This window comes from Venturia canescens, chromosome 10 (assembly GCF_019457755.1).
Source record: "Venturia canescens isolate UGA chromosome 10, ASM1945775v1, whole genome shotgun sequence".
Classification (NCBI taxonomy): Eukaryota; Metazoa; Arthropoda; class Insecta; order Hymenoptera; family Ichneumonidae; genus Venturia; species Venturia canescens.
The window spans coordinates 14,168,026-14,187,011 of NC_057430.1; the positions used below are offsets into that span (position 1 = coordinate 14,168,026).

General features: G+C 37.9%; 3 protein-coding genes and 1 long non-coding RNA gene across 4 annotated transcripts; 2 read left to right on the forward strand and 2 right to left on the reverse strand.

Annotated features, from left to right (window-relative positions):
• The first annotated feature begins 158 nt into the window (after positions 1–158).
• Cndp2 (Cytosolic non-specific dipeptidase 2) lies at positions 159–3,569 on the forward strand. The gene is made up of 5 exons (XM_043431113.1): positions 159–366; positions 1,322–1,772; positions 1,973–2,404; positions 2,544–3,017; positions 3,338–3,569. Exons 1-5 carry the CDS (start codon positions 326–328, stop codon positions 3,380–3,382), a joined length of 1,443 nt encoding a protein of 480 aa, XP_043287048.1. The 5' UTR covers positions 159–325; the 3' UTR covers positions 3,383–3,569.
• A 1,091-nt stretch (positions 3,570–4,660) lies between these two features.
• Positions 4,661–7,706, reverse strand: Fuca (alpha-L-fucosidase). The gene is made up of 5 exons (XM_043431114.1): positions 7,571–7,706; positions 6,620–6,903; positions 6,269–6,517; positions 5,501–6,082; positions 4,661–5,140 (listed from the first exon to the last, which is right to left on the reverse strand). The coding sequence occupies exons 2-5, from the start codon at positions 6,882–6,884 to the stop codon at positions 4,794–4,796; spliced, it is 1,443 nt and encodes a 480-aa protein (XP_043287049.1). The 5' UTR covers positions 6,885–6,903; positions 7,571–7,706; the 3' UTR covers positions 4,661–4,793.
• Positions 7,707–7,760: 54 nt separating this feature from the next.
• On the forward strand, positions 7,761–9,329 carry LOC122417552 (uncharacterized). The gene is made up of 3 exons (XR_006262309.1): positions 7,761–8,058; positions 8,827–8,918; positions 9,033–9,329. It is a non-coding gene; the product is annotated as an uncharacterized lncRNA (long non-coding RNA).
• LOC122417549 (serine protease inhibitor 3/4-like) lies at positions 8,984–12,180 on the reverse strand. The gene is made up of 8 exons (XM_043431115.1): positions 12,021–12,180; positions 11,748–11,875; positions 11,422–11,604; positions 10,941–11,154; positions 10,501–10,715; positions 10,130–10,327; positions 9,679–9,847; positions 8,984–9,522 (listed from the first exon to the last, which is right to left on the reverse strand). Exons 1-8 carry the CDS (start codon positions 12,028–12,030, stop codon positions 9,398–9,400), a joined length of 1,242 nt encoding a protein of 413 aa, XP_043287050.1. The 5' UTR covers positions 12,031–12,180; the 3' UTR covers positions 8,984–9,397.
• Positions 12,181–18,986: the final 6,806 nt, after the last annotated feature.

Below are 18,986 nucleotides of genomic sequence, written 5' to 3' on the forward strand. Positions count from 1 at the left end.
GAACTGTCAATCTGACAGTTGAAACTATCAAACTAACTAAGAGCAGGACTTCAAATTCGAGATTTCAAAGCGACCAATCACAGCACGTACGAATCAAGAGGCAACAATAGATTCGATATTTCGATATATTCGATACATTTGGCCCATGAACGTTATTTTATTAGAGGATATAACAGCATAACAGTGAACAGTGACTTCACTTCAGTCGGTACTCGGTACGTCGCAAACAGTTGTGCTCCAGACTCCAGACTTGTCCTGACTTCTTCGAAAATCACAAGCCGAAAAATTGAATCTCGCTTTAGTAAGATCAAAACCAAAAGTCAAAATGGCGAGAACAATTCCACCCACTTTGGAGAAACTGTTCAGGTAAATAAATAATATTTTCTAATGTTTGTAAACAGACCGACTCGATCTTGTACCTAACATTTTTTTTGTAGATCAAATTTATTTTCCTCCCTAAATATTGGTTATATTTATGGTTTGACGTTTAAATACATAATTTCTTTTGATGTTATTACTCTGTACAGTTCGATAAAATAAGTTGAACCAAATTTTCAATGGTATATGATCACAAATTCCTCTTTTTTTTTTTCGTTTCGAAATATATTTATTTATTTTATGAATTCCATTTCAAATTGTTCAATGTTGAAATTTATTCATACGAGTATCAGCATTATTCACATTAGTCAGTAGAAGTTCTTGTTGTCACTGCACCTCTTTGTCCCAGGGGACTTTTAATCAGAGCAGTACTTTATATCGCTCCAATGTTCTGATATGATTCATGCTACCAAAACAGTTTCAATTGGAATGTTTCTTTCTGAGTATTTTGTTTTGCTGTTTGTTTATACTAAAGCCTTTAAATTCTGAATAATGCATATGGCATATGGTAAATTTTCATTATGTAAGCTAATGCTTAAAATGCTATCTCAACCTTTCCTGTATATCATATTTCTGAGCGAATGGGTGATAAGATTAAGCCAGTGAATATGTGTCTTTGTTCCATTATCTGAAAAAATGATGCTTCAAAATCACTGAATTCCAAATTCAATTCCATTATCTCAATAGGTAAATAAGTTATAAATGGATCATTAAATTTGCAAGTAATTGACAAAAATTGAAGGAAAACCCAACCTGCTTTTATCTGAAAAATACCAGATGAATTAAAAGTTTGCGAATTGAAGATGTTTTCTCACTACAGTTCCATTCAAAAGTTGATTATCCTGTTAATATTTCCAAAATGGAGGCAATCAACTTGGTATGAATAATGAATTTCCTATAACAAAGCAAGGTGAAAAATGATTTGTTCAATTGATTTTTATAGTCACATTGATGCCCACAAAAAAGAGTATATTGATAATCTTCGCGAAGCTGTAGCAATTCAATCGGTATCGGCATGGCCAGAAAAAAGGCAAGAAATAGTGAAAATGATGAAGTGGGCCGAAGTGAGAATGAAGGAACTCGGAAGTACAACGGAATTGGTGGATCTGGGAACTCAGACTCTTCCGGATGGCAAAGTCATCCCTTTGCCTCCGGCACTCCTGGGCAGCCTTGGAAATGATAAAAATAAAAAGACTGTTTTATTGTACGGCCACTTGGATGTGCAGCCTGCGCTTTTGGAAGACGGATGGAGTACTCCGCCGTTCGAACTGGTAGAAAAAGATGACAAACTTTATGGCAGAGGCAGCACCGATGACAAGGGCCCTGTTCTTTGTTGGATTCATGCTCTTCAAGGCTACAGAGCTATCGGAGCTGAAATTCCAGTGAACATCAAGGTTCTCTTTTGCTTACTTATCTGATTTTTCCATATTTTTCTTCTAATATCATGAAATCAAAGTTTAACGCTCGTTTTTTTCGTTTGTCAATTTTACAATTGAATTTTTTTCTTTCAGTAGCTTCAGGATTGTTAGTTCATGTATTCTTTGACAAAAACTCAATTAGAAGAATAATATTTTGAATAATGATTTACCAACAGTTCGTCTTTGAAGGAATGGAAGAAAGTGGCAGTGAAGGATTGGACGATCTTTTGTATGCACGTAAAGACACTCCATTTCTGAAAGAAGTGGATTATGTGTGTATATCGGACAATTATTGGCTGGGAACAACAAAGCCCTGCATAACGTACGGTCTCCGTGGCGTTTGTTATTTTCACATCGAAGTGAGCTGCGCCGAAAGAGACCTCCACAGCGGTACGTTTGGTGGTACCGTTTATGAAGCGATGTCGGATCTCGTTCATTTGCTTGGAACTCTCGTCGACGTTAACGGACGCATACAAATCGATGGGATGTACGACAATGTCGCTAAAATAACTGATGTAGAAATGGCCTCTTACAAAGACATTGAATTTGACGTTGACGAACTTCGCAGCACTGTTGGCACTTCGAAATTAGCTCATAACGAAGATAAGGTAGCCAAAAGAACTATCATTTCAAAAGTTAAATCTCAAATGAATGCTTCAAAAAGTTGAAAAAAAAAAAAAATTGAACTCAATAGTCGATACACGATTCAAAATAATATTCATCGAAAAATGATTTTTTATTGTGCAGACAAAAATTTTGATGCACCGTTGGCGTTTCCCAAGTCTATCACTCCACGGAATCGAAGGAGCATTCAGTGAGCCAGGCTCAAAAACTGTCATACCAGGAAAAGTAATTGGCAAATTTTCCATTCGTATTGTGCCGAACATGACACCGAACGAAGTTGAGGCAAAGGTCAAAGCGCATTTCGACAAACATTGGGCGAGCCGGGGCAGTCCAAATGTTTTGAAAGTCTCAATGGGACATGGCGGTAACGCATGGACCGAAAATCCTGACCATCCTCACTATGTTGCCGCCCGTACCGCAACCAAAATGGTTTACAACGTTGATCCTGACTTGTCCAGAGAAGGCGGCTCCATTCCAGTCACCCTTACTTTCCAGGAAGTCACAGGAAAAAATGTTCTTCTTCTGCCAGTCGGTTGCGGCGATGATGGCGCACATTCGCAAAATGAAAAACTCAATATTCGCAATTATATCGAAGGAGTAAGTCCAAGTCATTATTATTCATACTCGTTTATTTCTTAATGAATTGACTCGTAAGATCTTTTGTTTCATTTAGTTTCATTCTTCTTTGACTCCAAAGATTGAATTTCGTATCTGATTAAAAAATATTCGAATCCCACTTTCAATTGATCATAAATACTTGATTCCGATTTGATTTTTATTTTCGAAACCAATCGAACGTTTGCTTTTCCATCTCAACTTATAAAGCTTGTTCACGAAGATTTTGAGCGTGTTTCATTTTGAAAACCGGTTTTGATTTAGTCAAACACTTGATGATAATCATTCTATTTTTATTCCAGACAAAATTACTGGGTGCCTATCTGTATCAAGTGGGACAACTTTGAGAGCTCTAATCGAACGTTATTGAAGGAAAACTCGATTAATTAATTTGAACTTTGTTAAATGCAGGTCAGGGTTGATCAGCGTCTTAAGATTAGAATTTTATTAACTCTACAGTGCTACTTTACAATGCATTTTTCAAACTAGATGGTTAGGGGGCTTCGTATGAATGAATAAAAATGGTTTTGGTAATTTCAGTGTTTTTTTTTGTTTTTTTTCAATCTTCAATCAGTGAAGAATTCTTCTTCATCTTTTTAATCGTTACTCTCGAAAACATTTTTCACCTATTCAAATCGTATATTCAGCATTACAGAATTCGAGACAACTGTAGGTATCGGAGTATTAGGCAAGCTCCAGTCGCAGCATTTTGAAGCTTTGGACTTGACCGAATAAATAAATAAATTCCGCCACCTTAAGAACTCTGGACATTGATTTTTGACAATGATGATTCGGGAAAATTGTACTGATGAACGGAAAGATCTCGTAGACGTCTGGGCGAATTCAGGGTTGACTTGAATACTTGAAGATATGAACGCAGCGTTAGCGAATTTTCCAGGGAACTGCGGTTCTTGAAACAAAGAGCGTACGTAAATTGGTCTCATCCACCAATCCGTGAGATAAATATCGTTCGATTCATCGTATTCTAGTGCAGTCGCATAATTGACAATGATCGGGCTCAAAAAACTCAAAAAAACTGAGGGAGAGAAGAAAAAATGTTTAGAAAGATTAGAAAAGCGAGTGACAGTTAACGAAAATTGAAACTGAAACGAAATGTTCGTTGATGCCATGAAAAAAAATTCGATTTTTGAAGCTTTGACGTAAAATATTACTCACTCAAACGCATTTTGTAGTAGAGAATCATAGCAAAATGAAATGAAGAACTAACGAATGCAGGATGAGAAGTATTTTCAATATGCGAAAATTCGTGAGCCGAACTTTGAATGTGATTGGTTAATGGCAAACAATAGCTCGACGTGCTTAACGTGACGTTCGGAATGAGGAAAAAGATAAAATTTCAAAATTGACAATAAACGAGACACCTGTGCATGATGGATAATAGAAATTCTACGGTAAAACACGATATTGCGATGGTAGTATGAAAATATTTCTTCAACACGTGTGACAAGTTTGATTCTGTTGACGTCATATTGATTTTTCGAGATGCCACAATTTTTTTCCCGCAGCTAAAGTATTTGAATAGTTTTCTTTTGAAAATGTGTGTTTACCTCCGGCTCGTACATGAAAAAAATAAGGAAAAGATAGAAATAGGATTTGAGATCAAATTTGCAATAAGTCGAGCGAGTCCCCATCCGATAGACCGTTTTCGCTCTTTTATTCATTTTAAAGTATCTTAAAAAATTTATTAAATGCTTCTGTCAATATTCTTTAACACTTATTTTATTGGAATTAATAAAACTAGTCAAGATTTTGGGATTTTTTGGTAATCTTATCGATTCGGAAAACCCAAGCAGGTTTGCCTCTGTGGGCCTCGAGTGGTAGTTTGATCTCAAGAGCTTTTGCGCCGTTTTTCCATTCGAGTTCTGTTTTGCATCCGGGTCCGAGAAGACAAACTCGAGATTTTTTCGCTATTTTAACGGGTGAAACTCGAAGAACATTGTCCTTTGGCCATTGAAGAATCGAACCGTAGATACTCTGTTTATCCTTGCTCTGAGTCCACCAAACATTCCCGTTAATCGTGTCATTTTGAATTTCGTACGGTCTCGTGTTGTAAATCGCTTCACCGTTCTCTGATAACCAATCACCTGTTGACAACGATCATCGTGATTATTCGTGTTTGTTCACAACTCTTTTAACGATTGTTATCTCTCGTGGAGTCTGAAATCTCGGTTATTCGTATAATCAATTTTGATCAAAGATACCGATAAAAAAAGCACACTATGGATAGGATTATTCGACGTTTTTCAGCAAAACAAATTAATCGTTAGGAACTGAAAGATGAAATACGATAATGGATATCCATGCCAACAGTGTATTCTCTTGTCGAATATTTTACCAGCAAATAATTGAAGAACGTTGGATACTGTAGAAAAAGCATGAGTTCGATAAAGTGCTTCTTTAGTTACAAACAGAAGAACGAAGGACAAATGAAAATGATTATTTACCCATTTGACGAAGACGTTCCTCAAAAATGGGCACAATAATTCCATCCTTGGTTGGTCCAACATTGAGCAGCATGTTACCACCGCAGCTGACAGTAGTAACAAGTTCTTTGACTAATTCCTCGACGCTGAGATACTGGGAGAGGTCTGCATTTCGCCGATATCCCCAAGATTCTTTATCAATGGTCAAAGCATTTTCCCATTTGTGTGGTTGAAGCACACCAGGGTTGTAACGATCGGCGCAGGTGTAAAAATCACCGTGATGACATGCAGTCTCGTGTCCCCAACGATCATTAACGACAACTGTTTCTTTCACAGGACTTTCGTTGTAAAGCCAAGCCAAGAAGTCTTTTGATTTCCAGTAAGTGTCTGGAGCATCCCATTCACCGTCAGACCAAATAACTTCTGGTTTATAAATATTTACCAATTCCATTAATTCTGGCATTGTTTTAGAAACGACGAAATCGTCGGTCGCAAAATTGTTTTTCTGATCTGCCAGCCACAGAGGATTGTACCACTCGTAGAGGGAGTGATACAAGCCAAATTTAATCTGCGTATTCGCTCTGATTGCATCTGCTAATTCACCTGTGTGCACGAAAATTTTAGCATTATTTAATATTAGAAAATAGACTTGATTCCAACACTGATAGCTTATTACATATTGATTTCACTTGTTTTTGTTAATTGATGACTAATCCTGAAATTAATTCAACTTTTCCAATGATAATATTTTTAAAAAATAATTCATTGGCCAGTGAGACCGTTCCTCACCGATCAAATCTCTGTTGGGACCAACATCCACAGAATTCCAGCTGAATGAACGTTTGGAAGGCCAGAGAGTATATCCTTCGTGATGTTTGCTAGTCAACACAATGTATTTAGCGCCGGAAGCCTCAAAAATGTGGCTCCATTGAGTCGCATTATAAAATTCAGCCGTAAAATCCTTAGCAAAGTCTTGGTAAGTGAAATTTGGTGGATATCGTTGTTTCATAAATTCAGTGATCTGTTTGGAGCTAGCACCTGAAATTAAACTCTTCAATTATCAAGAAGTAAAAAACATATAATGCATACATTAAAGAACGTAGATTACTTTAAAAAGAGATCAACAAAACCAAGGTTTACCTTTCCATTGGCGCCAAAACCATTCAGACCCAAAACTAGGTACACTGAAAACTCCCCAGTGTATAAATATGCCAAATTTAGCATCGTCATACCAAACTGGCAGGCTTCGACTGTCCAAACTGTCCCAAGTTGGTTTAAAAGGTCCAACGTTGTCCAAGCACTGTTTATTTTCACATTCTCCAAAATCTTGTGTTACAGTGTAAACTGCATTAACAATGTGGACCAAAATGGTCACTAAACCCAGAAGAGCCAAAAACTTGACCATTTTGGCAATATAGTTTCAACTATAAGCATGAACAAAATTCTCTCAGACTTGAAATATTATTTCCCATACAGGCACTGCTGAAACTGTGCATTTAACAGGAACTGCCTACTCTTATATCTGCACTCGCAGTGTAATCTTATCTTCTGTGGAACATGTGTACATGTAATACCCATAACAGTTGATTGCAGATTATCTTCGACCGCAGGACAATGTTTAATTTTAAATAATGAAAAAATTGTCTTATCGTATCCAAATGTTATGAAAAATTATGGAGTTATCGTCGCAATCATAAATCATTGACGGACCTATCGCGATAATTAAATATTTCGATAGCTTTTTGTTTTCAAACATATATAGTTTATATTCTTGATGATCTGCTGTCACAGTTTTTTATTATGACAAACAAGAAATGGAAATTTGTCCACTTGATTATACAATGACCCATCATTCCTTCAGGAAAAATAAAAGGTTATGCTCCATTAGAGGCGAAAAATAGTTTTGAGGATTTTTAACATTTTTAAAAACGTTTCAAATGTACTCTCTCATAAAAAATGGGTTTGACCAATTGTGTTGAAAGCGATATTTTTTAATGCAAAATATTATTGGTATTGAAATCAGTGTTTTTCCTGAGCGAGAGATACAGCTCACGATGCATTGTTTGAATGAAAAGCATCCAGACAACTCACACGTAACTCGCAATCGTAATGCACAAGGCACATGAACATCGATGTGTGTAGTGTGTTTGGAACTTTGGAATCCAATATTCCAAACTAGTCCTTATTCAATAATTTCGCGATTCATGATACACCGAGGCAAACCCAGGCCTCGACATCTTCGTTGGCCTCGGATCGCAGGACATCATGCAGCCTATACGCCGCATTATTCTAAAATCGGCATAGCGCATGCTTGCTCGGCCTGTTCGTCTATACGCGCGACCCACGCGACGTAATAAGATACACGACATAGCAAAAGCATAAGGGCCGGCACCGGCAAACGGCAAAGGATTTACCGGTGACCGGCCGGACCGGCCCGAACAGCTGTCCGAGTTCGTTGCCACAAGCGTGAATTGCTCGATATTTGGTGAAAAATGCAGTGACCAAAGTCCTTCCGCTGCCGTCTTTTTGTCATCCACGCTAAAAATCAAAGTGTCGTATATTCAGTGCATTTTAAAGAGGTGTGTGTGTGTGTGTGTACTATAAACTGATACATCTCTAAAATGATAACCAATCCGAAAGCCCGAAAGGCTCACACGCGGCGACTTTTTACTTTCGAAAATTTTGAAACAAAGTTCCGTTTGCTAATTTCAATTGTTTCACTTGTCGAAGCCGCATCTGAGATAAAGACAAAAAAAAAAGATTTTCTTTGCGTTTTTGCATTTGCTGAAGTAATTTTCTGAAGTACGTGCTTCTCGGAGCACGTAATTCTCTCACCATTCTCTACATAATCATATATACTTTGTATTTGAATCTTTTGAAGCCACGTTAGTTGTACTCTGTTCATTTTTAGTCGTCCTTCAACTGACTCGTCTCCGGTTTAGGATTTGTGTAAATTCTACTTAAAAAGTTCCATTGCATTCATTTTGAGAAAAAAATCAGCCAATATGCAGTTGAAATGATATTGCAACAAAACATTAGGAAAGCGAGCCTCTCGCTATTAAATTGCTCGATGAAGATCCGAGCTCGTGACTGGGCGAGAAGCCTACGAAAACGCGTTGATCAATCCGCTGTCAACTTTGCACTTACGACGATCATTGTTAGGATGATCTGCCGTTTCCTTCGGCTCCTTTCAGCATTACTGACAATGACGCGATTGTGCGAGCTTGTCGAAAACCCTTCTTGACAGTGACTCAAAATTTGATGAAGGATCATTACAGTATTACGATTTCTTCACCTCGTAGATGTTAGTGTACTTCCAAAACAAAAAAAAATTCATTCTCTTGCAGTGACCAGCAGCGAGTAGAGCGTTGATTTCATTTCTTTTGAAATCCTACATCTTAGGTTCTACAAACACGAATGACTAGAGCAAACCACACAAGTAAGTACATGAAGGCTGGTAATAATGAGGTTTATGATTGATATTGAAAAATCAAATTCTACACATTTTTTGATGCTTAATTATTTTATTTATGTACTGCTGGCTAATCATCAGGTATCAGTGGATGCACTAAATCGCACAAGGTAATAATTGGAACCAACAAGAATGTCGAGTTATTGGAAAAGTGATGAAAAACTGTGACGACGCCATTTATCCTGAAATCTCATTTTTTAGACTCTTGACATTTTGAGACTCCCCAAAGTATGTGGGGGACACAATTTAATCAATCAATTTTCTGTCTTGTTTCTTTTGAAAAATATAAATATCATTAATTTACGCAGTAGTTACAAACTGACAAACTTTTCTACCGTTTTATCTTCTAATCGAACCTTTGAAATTTAAATAAAGATTCATAATCACCTAGCCTAAATAAAATTTCCAGGAAATTGTTCCCGAGCATAGTCCCATGCGCAAAGGAGTTAATCATGACCGGTGAAGCGGGTGGTGAAGACATTAACAGGGTTGTTGCCTGTCGTAGCGATGATAGCATAGAAAGGATGGTCAGCAAAGAAGTCTCTGGTTCCTGTCATCATTGGTATAACGCCTGCCGTATTTGAAAAAAAATACACATTTTGAAATAAGATTTCCCAGTACAAATTGCAAAACGAATTTTTATTCAGTCGCATTGAAATATAAAACTGTAATGTTAATTGGAACAGGAAAACATGGATTTGAGGTGATAAAGAATGGAAAACTTCACCAGCTGCCGTTGAAGCTTTGCCGCCTTCTTCATTGATTTCTATGAAAGCTCCCTGCGCAATTTTATCTACAAATATTCTTGGGTTTCTAGAAAATGGAGCGCCGCTAGGATTTGCACACATTTTTGCAAAGTCTGCTCTGTTTGGATCGAACAGCTCACCCATGTTCATCTATCGAGAATGAAAAATTGCTCGTTTAGCTTCAATATTCTAAACCGTCCTTTCTCATTCAGCCAAAGTCCCAGCTAGACCAAAGTCACAGTTTAGTTCGATTAGGCTTTTATATTTCTTTCGTTAATCATTGCTTGACGATTTGAAATTCAACTGTAAAAATTCTTCAATTTTTATACTCAAATTTAAGCTTGTGTAAAAGTTTCAAGTCTATTCATCGACATTTTTTTGAGTTGTGCATCAACATACGGAACTTTAATTGGAGCAAAATGGTGCACTTACCTGTGTTAGGGGTTGGCTGAGTTCAATTTCATTGGTAATTCGGAATTTCGGCAAACGAATATTAGTTTCTACAGTTTTTGCTTTGCTACGAAGTAGTCCGAGGTTGATTTTATGGAAGTTTGCTTCGAGGAAAGCAAGACCGTTTCGATCATTCGGAAGTATGACAAACATGCTCATGTTATGGGTAGCATCTTTGCTCTGCGGAAGAAATACACACACGATTTTCAATGCTATTTTATTTGGAGTCTTTGAAACAAATGGATAGAATTAAATGAAAAAATCGTGGCGAGATTCGAGCAGAGTTGAAAAATAAAATAGTGCGACTTCCGTGCTGGAAAAAAGTTATCGGGCCTTATGAGAAATTCCCTCACCAGGATTGGAAGCTCGATGAATGCTGAATTCGCTTCAGAATATTCACCAAAATAGACGACCCGTTTCGCAACCATTGTTTGCAATGATATTTCTGTAGTCCCTTCACGATAGAATGTATGAGCTATTGTATTGTTAGTGTCGAATGGGATCTGCCATTTCGCATTGTAATACACCGCATTTACGAGAACCAAATTTGTATTGTTGTTCAAATCAGCTGCAAAAAGTCGTTTTATAAATGATTTTTTCCTTCGAAGACAAATCTTAAACCAACATAAAAACTACTCAATGTATAACAACTCATTTTCCCGCGGATATTTATTCTTATAACTAATCGTTCTCTGAAATAGTTATTTAAGATAAACTGACTTATTTTTAGAATATTGTAACGTATACCCAAGCATTGCTGCGTCATTCATGCCGAATGAAATAGCGTTCGTACCTGGATGGATAACGGAATTGACATGGTTAGCCGTTTTGCTCTGGCACCAAATTTTTATGACGAAGCTTACATCAGCAGGTGGATTGCTGAACCAGGGCTGCTGTACTCGTGAATTGAAAACATTCACCGACGTATTAAAAAATTCGCTGGTGAGACGAAAATCGTTAGAAATGAACGCAACGTTGGCGACACTCAGCTGCATTGCCTCGTAACTCTGCGACATTGGTTCAGTTCACTTTTTTGCACAATCCGTAAGAAGTTTTGTGGGTTGAAAAAAATTTTAATTCGTTTAAACAAAAATGTAATTCGAAATTATTGCCTCGGTGGGAAAGGATTTTCATTAATGGAAATTGTTCTGCTGTTGAATAAACGAATTGAGCTCAATCGTTCAATACTATGAAGAATAATTATTTTGAAAATGTACACGAAAAAGAATGAACGAGCAGCCAGTGAATAATTATGATGAAATATCGAGATTCACCTTGAAATCTTCAACCAGTGCCTGCAAACCATATTTTTTACATTCCTTGCAAGAAGGAAGTCCAAGTGCGGTACGAAGTACCGACTCGGTCCTTCCTCTTCCTGCGAACGATGCCAAAGCCAAAACGAGGAAAGTACTGAGAGGGGAAATAATCAGATTTTTCCCATCTTTTTTCGCAACTTCCTGCGAAACACAAAAAACGTTACGTACCCGCTAGAATTCTCGTTTTTTCGCGTCAATACTTGAAATGCGTGAATTTTTTTCGTTGTATGTATATATGTGAAAAGCAAAAACAGAATGAGTCGCAAAACGAATCAAAGTTTGACCTGAATCAACTTTCCCGAAAACTTAGCTTCCCCGTAGGAGACTCGGTGTAGACAGAATTCTTCGTCTTCCGATGTTCGTCCAGCCGTAAAAGTGGCGATGATCGGGCTCAATACCGCCAATACAAAGACTGAGAGAGAGAAGATTTTTTTTTTTTTTTATATATAGATTAGCAAAGCGAGCTATAAGTTTACGAAAATTGAAACGGAGACAAAATGTTTGTTTGTGAAATAACTAAAATTTCGATTTTAAGCTTTGACGTAAATATTACTTACCGAAATGCATTTTGTGATAGCTAATCGTAGCGAAATGAAATGAAGAACCAACGAATGTACGATATGAGATATTTGTAAACTGAGAACATTCGTGAACCGCGAGCTTCAAGTTTATGTGACTGAATTATGGGAAAAATAGCTCGACGTGCCTAATCTGACGTTGGGACAAAGGGAAAAGATTAAGTTTCGAAATAAGTAATACACGAGGCACGTGTGCAAGCGGTTATTGTAATCGATTTTTTCCATTTTTGATAAAGCAGTTGATTTTTCATAATTGACTGATACCAAATTATTGTTACAGCTCTATAATTAGAATCAATTTGCAAAAGAGGCTCACACACAGCGACTTTTTGCTTCCGAGTATTTCAAAAAAAGTCTCAGCTTGCTAATTTCAATGATTTTTAACGGGCGATATCAATTACTTCGCTCGTCGAAGCTGTCTGAGATAAAGACAAAAAAAGATTTTTTTTTTTGCGCGTTTGTATTTACTGAAGTTATTTTTTTTTGCTTGCAAAAAAAATAATCGTTCTCTTGCAGTGACCAGAGTGCTGATTAAATTTCTTTTGAAATGCTACATCTTAGGTTCTGCAAACACGAATGACTAGAGCAAACCGCACAAGTAAGTACATGAAGGCTGGTAATAATGAGGTTCATGATTGCTCTTGAAAAATCAAATTTCACACATTTTTTGATGCTTAATTATTTTACTTATGTGCTGCTGGCCAATCATAAGGAATCATAGTGGATTCACTAAATCGCACTAAGTAACAATTGGAACGAACAAGAATGTCGAGTGGTTGGAAAAGTGAGAAAAAACTGTGACGACGTTATTGGATGAGCATGATTTTTTTTTTACAGAACGCAACATAATTGATGAAGGTTGACTCGGACCGAATAGAGTTTCTTCAGACAGACTTATCCGATCGAATGGTTTTCTCGGTATGCAAACGTAACTACTACAGATCGGTCCTCATTCGAAATTTTCCTTTTTGGCTCTTGACATTTTGAGTTTCCAAAGTATTTGACACAATTGTATGAATGAATTTTCTGTTTTCTTTACGTTAAAAAATATCACCGCATCGAAATGATTTACGCAATGGATCCGAACTGACAAACTTTTCTGTCGTTTCATCTGCGAATCAGGCTTTCGGAATTTCCGTATAAATTCATAACCAGCTAACCTACAATATTATATATGGGTCTAACATTGCCAGAAAATTGTTGTTCGCAAACACAGCACATCCACATCCCCTTGAAATACACCGCATTTACGAGAATGAAACGTGTATCGGCGTTGAAATCGGCTGTAAAAAGTCATTTATTCAATTATTTTTTCCATTGGAGTTAAACTTATAACGTTTTGTAGAATAGTCATTCAGTATGAACTGACTTATTTTCAGAATAGTGTTATTAAGTACCAAGCGTCGCTGCATTGTGCAAAATTAAATGGTTCGTGAAATTCGATAGCAACGAATAGAGACTTCTCATTACCGAATGAATATTAAAACATCGAAGTACGAGATAAAATATAAATTTTATCTTTTCAATTTTTCTTTCAAATCCTTATCACTTCTTTTATATAAATTTCGAATTTTACGCGTTTGTATTGTTAAACCCTTCGACGAGGTGCTGTGTTTTGCGAGGGAGACAAAGAAAACTGTGCGCGATTTGACCGTTACAGTATTTTTATTATTACTGAGCTTTAGCGTGGTCGAGAGCCATCGAATACTTGGAAAAACTCCCCCCGCCCAGTTATTGGTAAGCGAGGGCCGGTGGTGTTCGGCCAAGCTGCCACCCATCCAAATATTGACCTTGCTTGAGGCTTCTCAACGCAGTAGATCGCTCAAGTCACATTCCAGTCACAGTTTCATCATTGCTTATTCACCAAAATTTATAGAATTGCTCAATTTATCTTAGCTTCACGTCGGTGATAAAAGTTTATTTCCGTCGAATAACAAACAGACGTTTTAATTTGATGAAAATTATTTACTTCGACTGATTGTGAATATTTTCACGAGAGCCGGCTTAACTTAATTATTGTGTTATGAGATCGGGGAACAATTTTATGACGGCGGTGTTCTGTTTTTTTTTTAATTTTTTTTTATTGGTTTAAGATAAGAGCATTTTGACACGATCAGTAGATTATTTTGGCTGTTTTATAGAAACAGGTAGAATTTTAAGGAACGAATCTTCGAACGACGTAAAAAATCGCTCAATGTGTTTTGAGAGCGTTGCCTTAATTGTTATCAATATTTTGATTGACGAGCTTGTTCCACTTCCATTAAATATGTGGTTTTTTAGGATTATTTACAAGCGGTCAAATTTCCAATAAAACTTTTCAAGAAAATCGATTTTTAGACTATTTTTATTTTATTTATCGCAATGCCATTCGAAAACTTGGTAGTATCAAGTAACAGTGCTGCTGCTTACAACCAGTGATTCGAAATCACGAAGCTTCGTCGTCAACGACGCGCTTTCATTGCGAAAATCTACGGTGGATATAGTAGAAAACACGAATGTTCAGCCCCTGCAAGTCAGTCAGTAAATGATTTTTACCATAATCTTAAACAGCTCTCGAAATATCGTTTATTTGGAAATGATTTATAATTTTAAACTACAGAAGGCATGTTGAACGGTTGTGTTATGAAAAATTTTCTCATCAAATGGAGTAAAATGAGAATTTTCTCATATCGATATGCCCTAATTAAATGTTCAGTTTTTTACGTTGATACTTGAACAATTTTATGTTTCAACAATTACAATTTTTTAAACATATTTATTATAATATTCGTAAATATTCCCAAATAAAAATAGGAACGATTAATCAGGAGTAAGACGAAATTAAGTCACGAGCTCAAAGCAGCGAAAGTTCGCAGAACTGCCGGTTGGCGGAGCCACGGCGCTGCGTCGGCAGCGCCGCCAGGTGTAGTTGCGTCTAAACACTAAACAGCAGTCGCTCCGGTCGCCGCTGCTGTAAGCCGCGTGTCGTGTGTGTGTGTGTGTGTGTCAAGTGTGTTGTGTGTGTTATCTTGACGTTTTTTCGCTCGGAACAAGCGGTAAGTGAGGCTTTATTTACGCGACAAAATGATTACATAATTATCAAGTCCCCGAAGGCCCCGTCAGTTTTGAGCATTTTGCTCACACGCGTCGCTGCTTACTGGTGATATCAGATAAAAAACAACTTGTCACAGATAGCTACAACAATTCTTAGCTAACACGGCACAGTCATTTCATGGCATATATTTCTCTCTCCCACGCAAAATCTTCGAGTTCGTAACACCCCGTTGCTGTCTGTTCTTTTCGTCGATTAATTCATCCCCAATGTGTCTCTAAAAACGTCAATTCATTTAATAAGCTTGACAACGTTTCTTGCTCGCTCAAGAATAATCGTCGAGTACAGTTTTTTCCTGACACTCCATCGTCGTGATTATTTTAACGTCAAATTCAATCGTGTGAACTTTGTCTTCACTATTCCCGGTGTTCTTATCACACGATTATTCAGCGTCCTTCCAATTCCAATTTCTCTTATAATTTTCTTCATTCTTTGTGGTTTTGTACAAGTTTACCGAAGTCTAACTTTGCTCTCATTCTCGAGGGTGGCATAACCTCAAATCGTCACCGGGCATGAGCAGTTCGGCGCAGTCACCCTGAGCTCATTGTTTATTTTCGATCGACCACCTATATGTACGCGATGAGTATAGATATATGCGGATCTACCTACCAGGGTGTTACTTTTTATCTTTCGCACAAACTTTTCTCAAACATAATGATCATTCTCGAGGTAAAGTGAACTTCTTTCCTTTGTCCCGAATATAATAGCCTTCGAAAAAAACGTAAACAATCTGAATAACTGATATAAGAATAGCAGAAAAAAGTAATAAAAAAAGTGTTCAGATTTGTTTTTTTTTTTTCATTTTTTCATCAAATTCATTGTTTTTTTTTTCGCTGAAAATAAACGGTTGTTTTAACCGCGTGGCGCGCGTTGAAACCACGCTGATTTTTTTCCAATCTCCCCGCTACTAAACAACATTCTTCGCAACAAATTCTACGTTTCTCGTTTCTCCACGATTTCTAGAACACATTTTAAAATGCGGAATAAATATTGCCAGTGATTATTAGTCAATTGTGTAAGGACCACGAATAACCAAGTAAAATAAACTTCATAATTTTGTTTTTTATAATTTTGACATCTTTCCCTCACGTACTCGAAGCAAAGCAAGAAGTTATTGACTGCATAGTCAACCTTCAAATCACTTTGTGCACACACACGCGTATTTTGCTCGTATATGTTGCGTGAAGATTTTTTTCAGCTGCGTTCGTTGATCTCTAGGAAGAATTTGACTTAAAAAGTAATATCGTTTACAGTTATTTGCCAATATAAACGAGGTTTTGAATTTAATAAATATATAGATATGTTAATTTTTATATGCAGTCTAGTATGGTAATTAATCATGCTCGTCTCCGAGTCGGTTTTGGTGGCTCGTTAAAGTTTTATTCTCTCTCTCTCTCTTTCTCTCTCGATTCTCTCGAGTCCTCGACCTTGCGAAATCGTCCAGTTTCGGTCGATCGCGCTGCTTGTTTTCGGGTGTTTAACACACGCGTACACTCCCAGCGGAAAGTTTTATTTCGCCGTAATTTTACGACGCTGAAGTTTCCAACGTTGGAGTCCAACGAAATGAAGGAAAAAAACGTTTGTAATTCGCCAATTGTTTATTTCACGAATCGTTGGTGCAGCTTGAAAAACTACGAATCGCAAATTTGTCAGGGAACAAAATAGGAGAATTACTGGAATTATTGGAGAGTTTTTTTCGATCATTTCGTGGACTCCAACGTTGGAAACTTCAGCGTCATGTAATTTTTGTAATTCGAAATGTGACGTGAATGTGAAATTCGTGATTTTAATACGAATCGATTTCATAGCGGTGATTCAGCGGTTATTTACGATCCATCGGAGCGCGACAGAAATGATTAATTGCATCGATTAAATTGATTGTTTAATCATAGAATCGTTTCATCTTTCTCGTATTGGTACGTCAACGAAAATTTACACTCAAAAGAGAAGGATCCGGTGACGTTTTTTCACCAAGGTCCCAGCGCTCGGATCGTCTCAACTTTTTTTCAAACTTTCGTTCAACATTTTGTCAGCTGTACTTTTGATTCTCGTTCCCCACTTTTTTCGAGCTTCGAATTTTCCGTTCCGACGGATTTTTTTTGTGTCGATTTTCGGTGCATTTTTTTTTGTTGTTTTTTTTCTTCTGTTTTCATTCGCATCAATCGTTTCACCGTCCTCAGCACTGCGGGCGGGAATTTCGTGTGAATTTTCACGTTATTATATTCGCAGAGTCGAGAAGATCGCGAAACCGACTGGACTCTCCTTTTTGCTGGCTTTTAAAAGCATTTTTTTTCTTTATTTCTGGCTTCGCGATGGAACGAGTTTCTTTGGGAAGTGCACGATGACGCGAGTACCGTTATTATCGTCCGGTTTACCCGTGTAAACCCACCGCCCGGTGCTCCCGAGCGTTTTATCTCACTTTTTTCTCTTCCGCGATCGCTATTTCTTCCCTTTTTTTTCATCTTCATATTTCACCGAAATCGAACTCCCTGGACTCGCTGGCTCGGTTGCGCACCTTCGTGAACGGAGGGATCGACACTTTTCGGCGATGCTTGGAAGCGACCATCGGCGGAGCTCTTTCCAATCGATTCGCTCACTCGTCGCTTCTCCAAAATCATCAAAAATTCGCTTGTCGCTCGCGGTCTTTAGAATAATTTGAATAATAAATTAACATTGAATTGAGGAAACACGAATTATTAGACAAACTGCAGACGCTGCGATGAGTGCAACAACCAAGTTACGTACTCGCCAGACCTCACCTTTTTATATCTCTTCCTTCAGCCACAAGTTGATGATTTATCATAATAGGATACACGGTAAGCAGCCTCGCAAACGAGGATAATGCGTGCTAACGATCGTAGCGAGTCTTCGAGTAATGATAAGTTTAAACGTATAATCGCTCGTACAGGGTGTCCCAGGATTCGGCTAGATAATAAAATAGAAAAGAAAAAGTTTCGTAATTTCATGGTTTTTTTTTTTTTTTTTTTTGAACGAAGATGATTTTATTCGGGCGGTATTTTCAGTATGATTTCGTTGCGTGAAGATGGACGTTTTTTAGCACCGACTTTGGGGTGGTTTGACGTTAAGAAAATTTAGTTGGATGTCGATGCCGTAAAAGCACTCGAATAATCGAGTGTTTTAACGAGGTTTCGGATCGCCCTGTTGCGACGCGCGTGCTGCCGAAACGCTTGGGAATAGCGGGAAAGTCGATAGGACCAATTTTGCAGGGCATCGAATTTCCTATAAAAAACGTCCCCGACAGAGTGCTCGTATCTCCCGTACTTTGGTCCTGAGAGCCAGTCGAAAATGAAGCTTCGAAAACGAGATGCTTTTGCTATAAATCGACTCGCGGGGCCGAACTACCGGAGATACAAAAGCCCGGTCGGGCAGTTTTTCGTAGGAAATTTGACGCTCGCTACGAAAATGGCCCCCTCGACTTTTGCTCTATTTCCAACCGTTCAGGCTCTATGCGCGATGATACTCCGCGAGGAAAGACGTCGCGAAAATGTTCGTTTCTCGATTTCGCAAAGTACGAATAATCTCCGTTGCGAGACCCCCTGTACAGACGTCAATAGAAATGCCCGCCGGAGTGAGATGCCCGCGCCTCCCCCTCGGGTTATATTTTATATAGTCGATTAGAATTCCGCTCTCGTCGAGGATCCACGCCTTTACGCCTCGAGACACTTTGCGTCTCGCGTTGTTGGCATGTGGCACACTCCAAACGGGTGCGCGCACTCTTATAAAGTGTTGAATACGTACGAGCTTGGTTAAGCCGGTGTCGAGTCTGTGCGTCAATCGAAACAGCGACGTGGATCGCGCGTTCAGGCTTCCCGATCTTCAACGAGACAAATTTT

Bases quoted from the DNA above. Each gene is read 5' to 3' on its own strand.
- Cndp2 (XM_043431113.1), top strand. From the start codon at position 326: ATGGCGAGAACAATTCCACCCACTTTGGAGAAACTGTTCAG. The intron at 367-1,321 runs GTAAATAAATAA...TGATTTTTATAG, and splicing joins ACTTTGGAGAAACTGTTCAG to TCACATTGATGCCCACAAAA. The intron at 3,018-3,337 runs GTAAGTCCAAGT...TTTTTATTCCAG, and splicing joins TTCGCAATTATATCGAAGGA to ACAAAATTACTGGGTGCCTA.
- Fuca (XM_043431114.1), bottom strand. From the start codon at position 6,884: ATGGTCAAGTTTTTGGCTCTTCTGGGTTTAGTGACCATTTTGGTCCAC. The intron at 6,518-6,619 runs GTAAACCTTGGT...GTTTAATTTCAG, and splicing joins GTTTTGGCGCCAATGGAAAG to GTGCTAGCTCCAAACAGATC. The intron at 5,141-5,500 runs GTAAATAATCAT...CGTTGTCAACAG, and splicing joins GGAACGTCTTCGTCAAATGG to GTGATTGGTTATCAGAGAAC.
- LOC122417549 (XM_043431115.1), bottom strand. The intron at 11,605-11,747 runs GTCAAACTTTGA...TGTGTTTCGCAG, and splicing joins TTTCGGGAAAGTTGATTCAG to GAAGTTGCGAAAAAAGATGG. The intron at 10,328-10,500 runs GTGAGGGAATTT...TTTCTTCCGCAG, and splicing joins TCATCGAGCTTCCAATCCTG to AGCAAAGATGCTACCCATAA.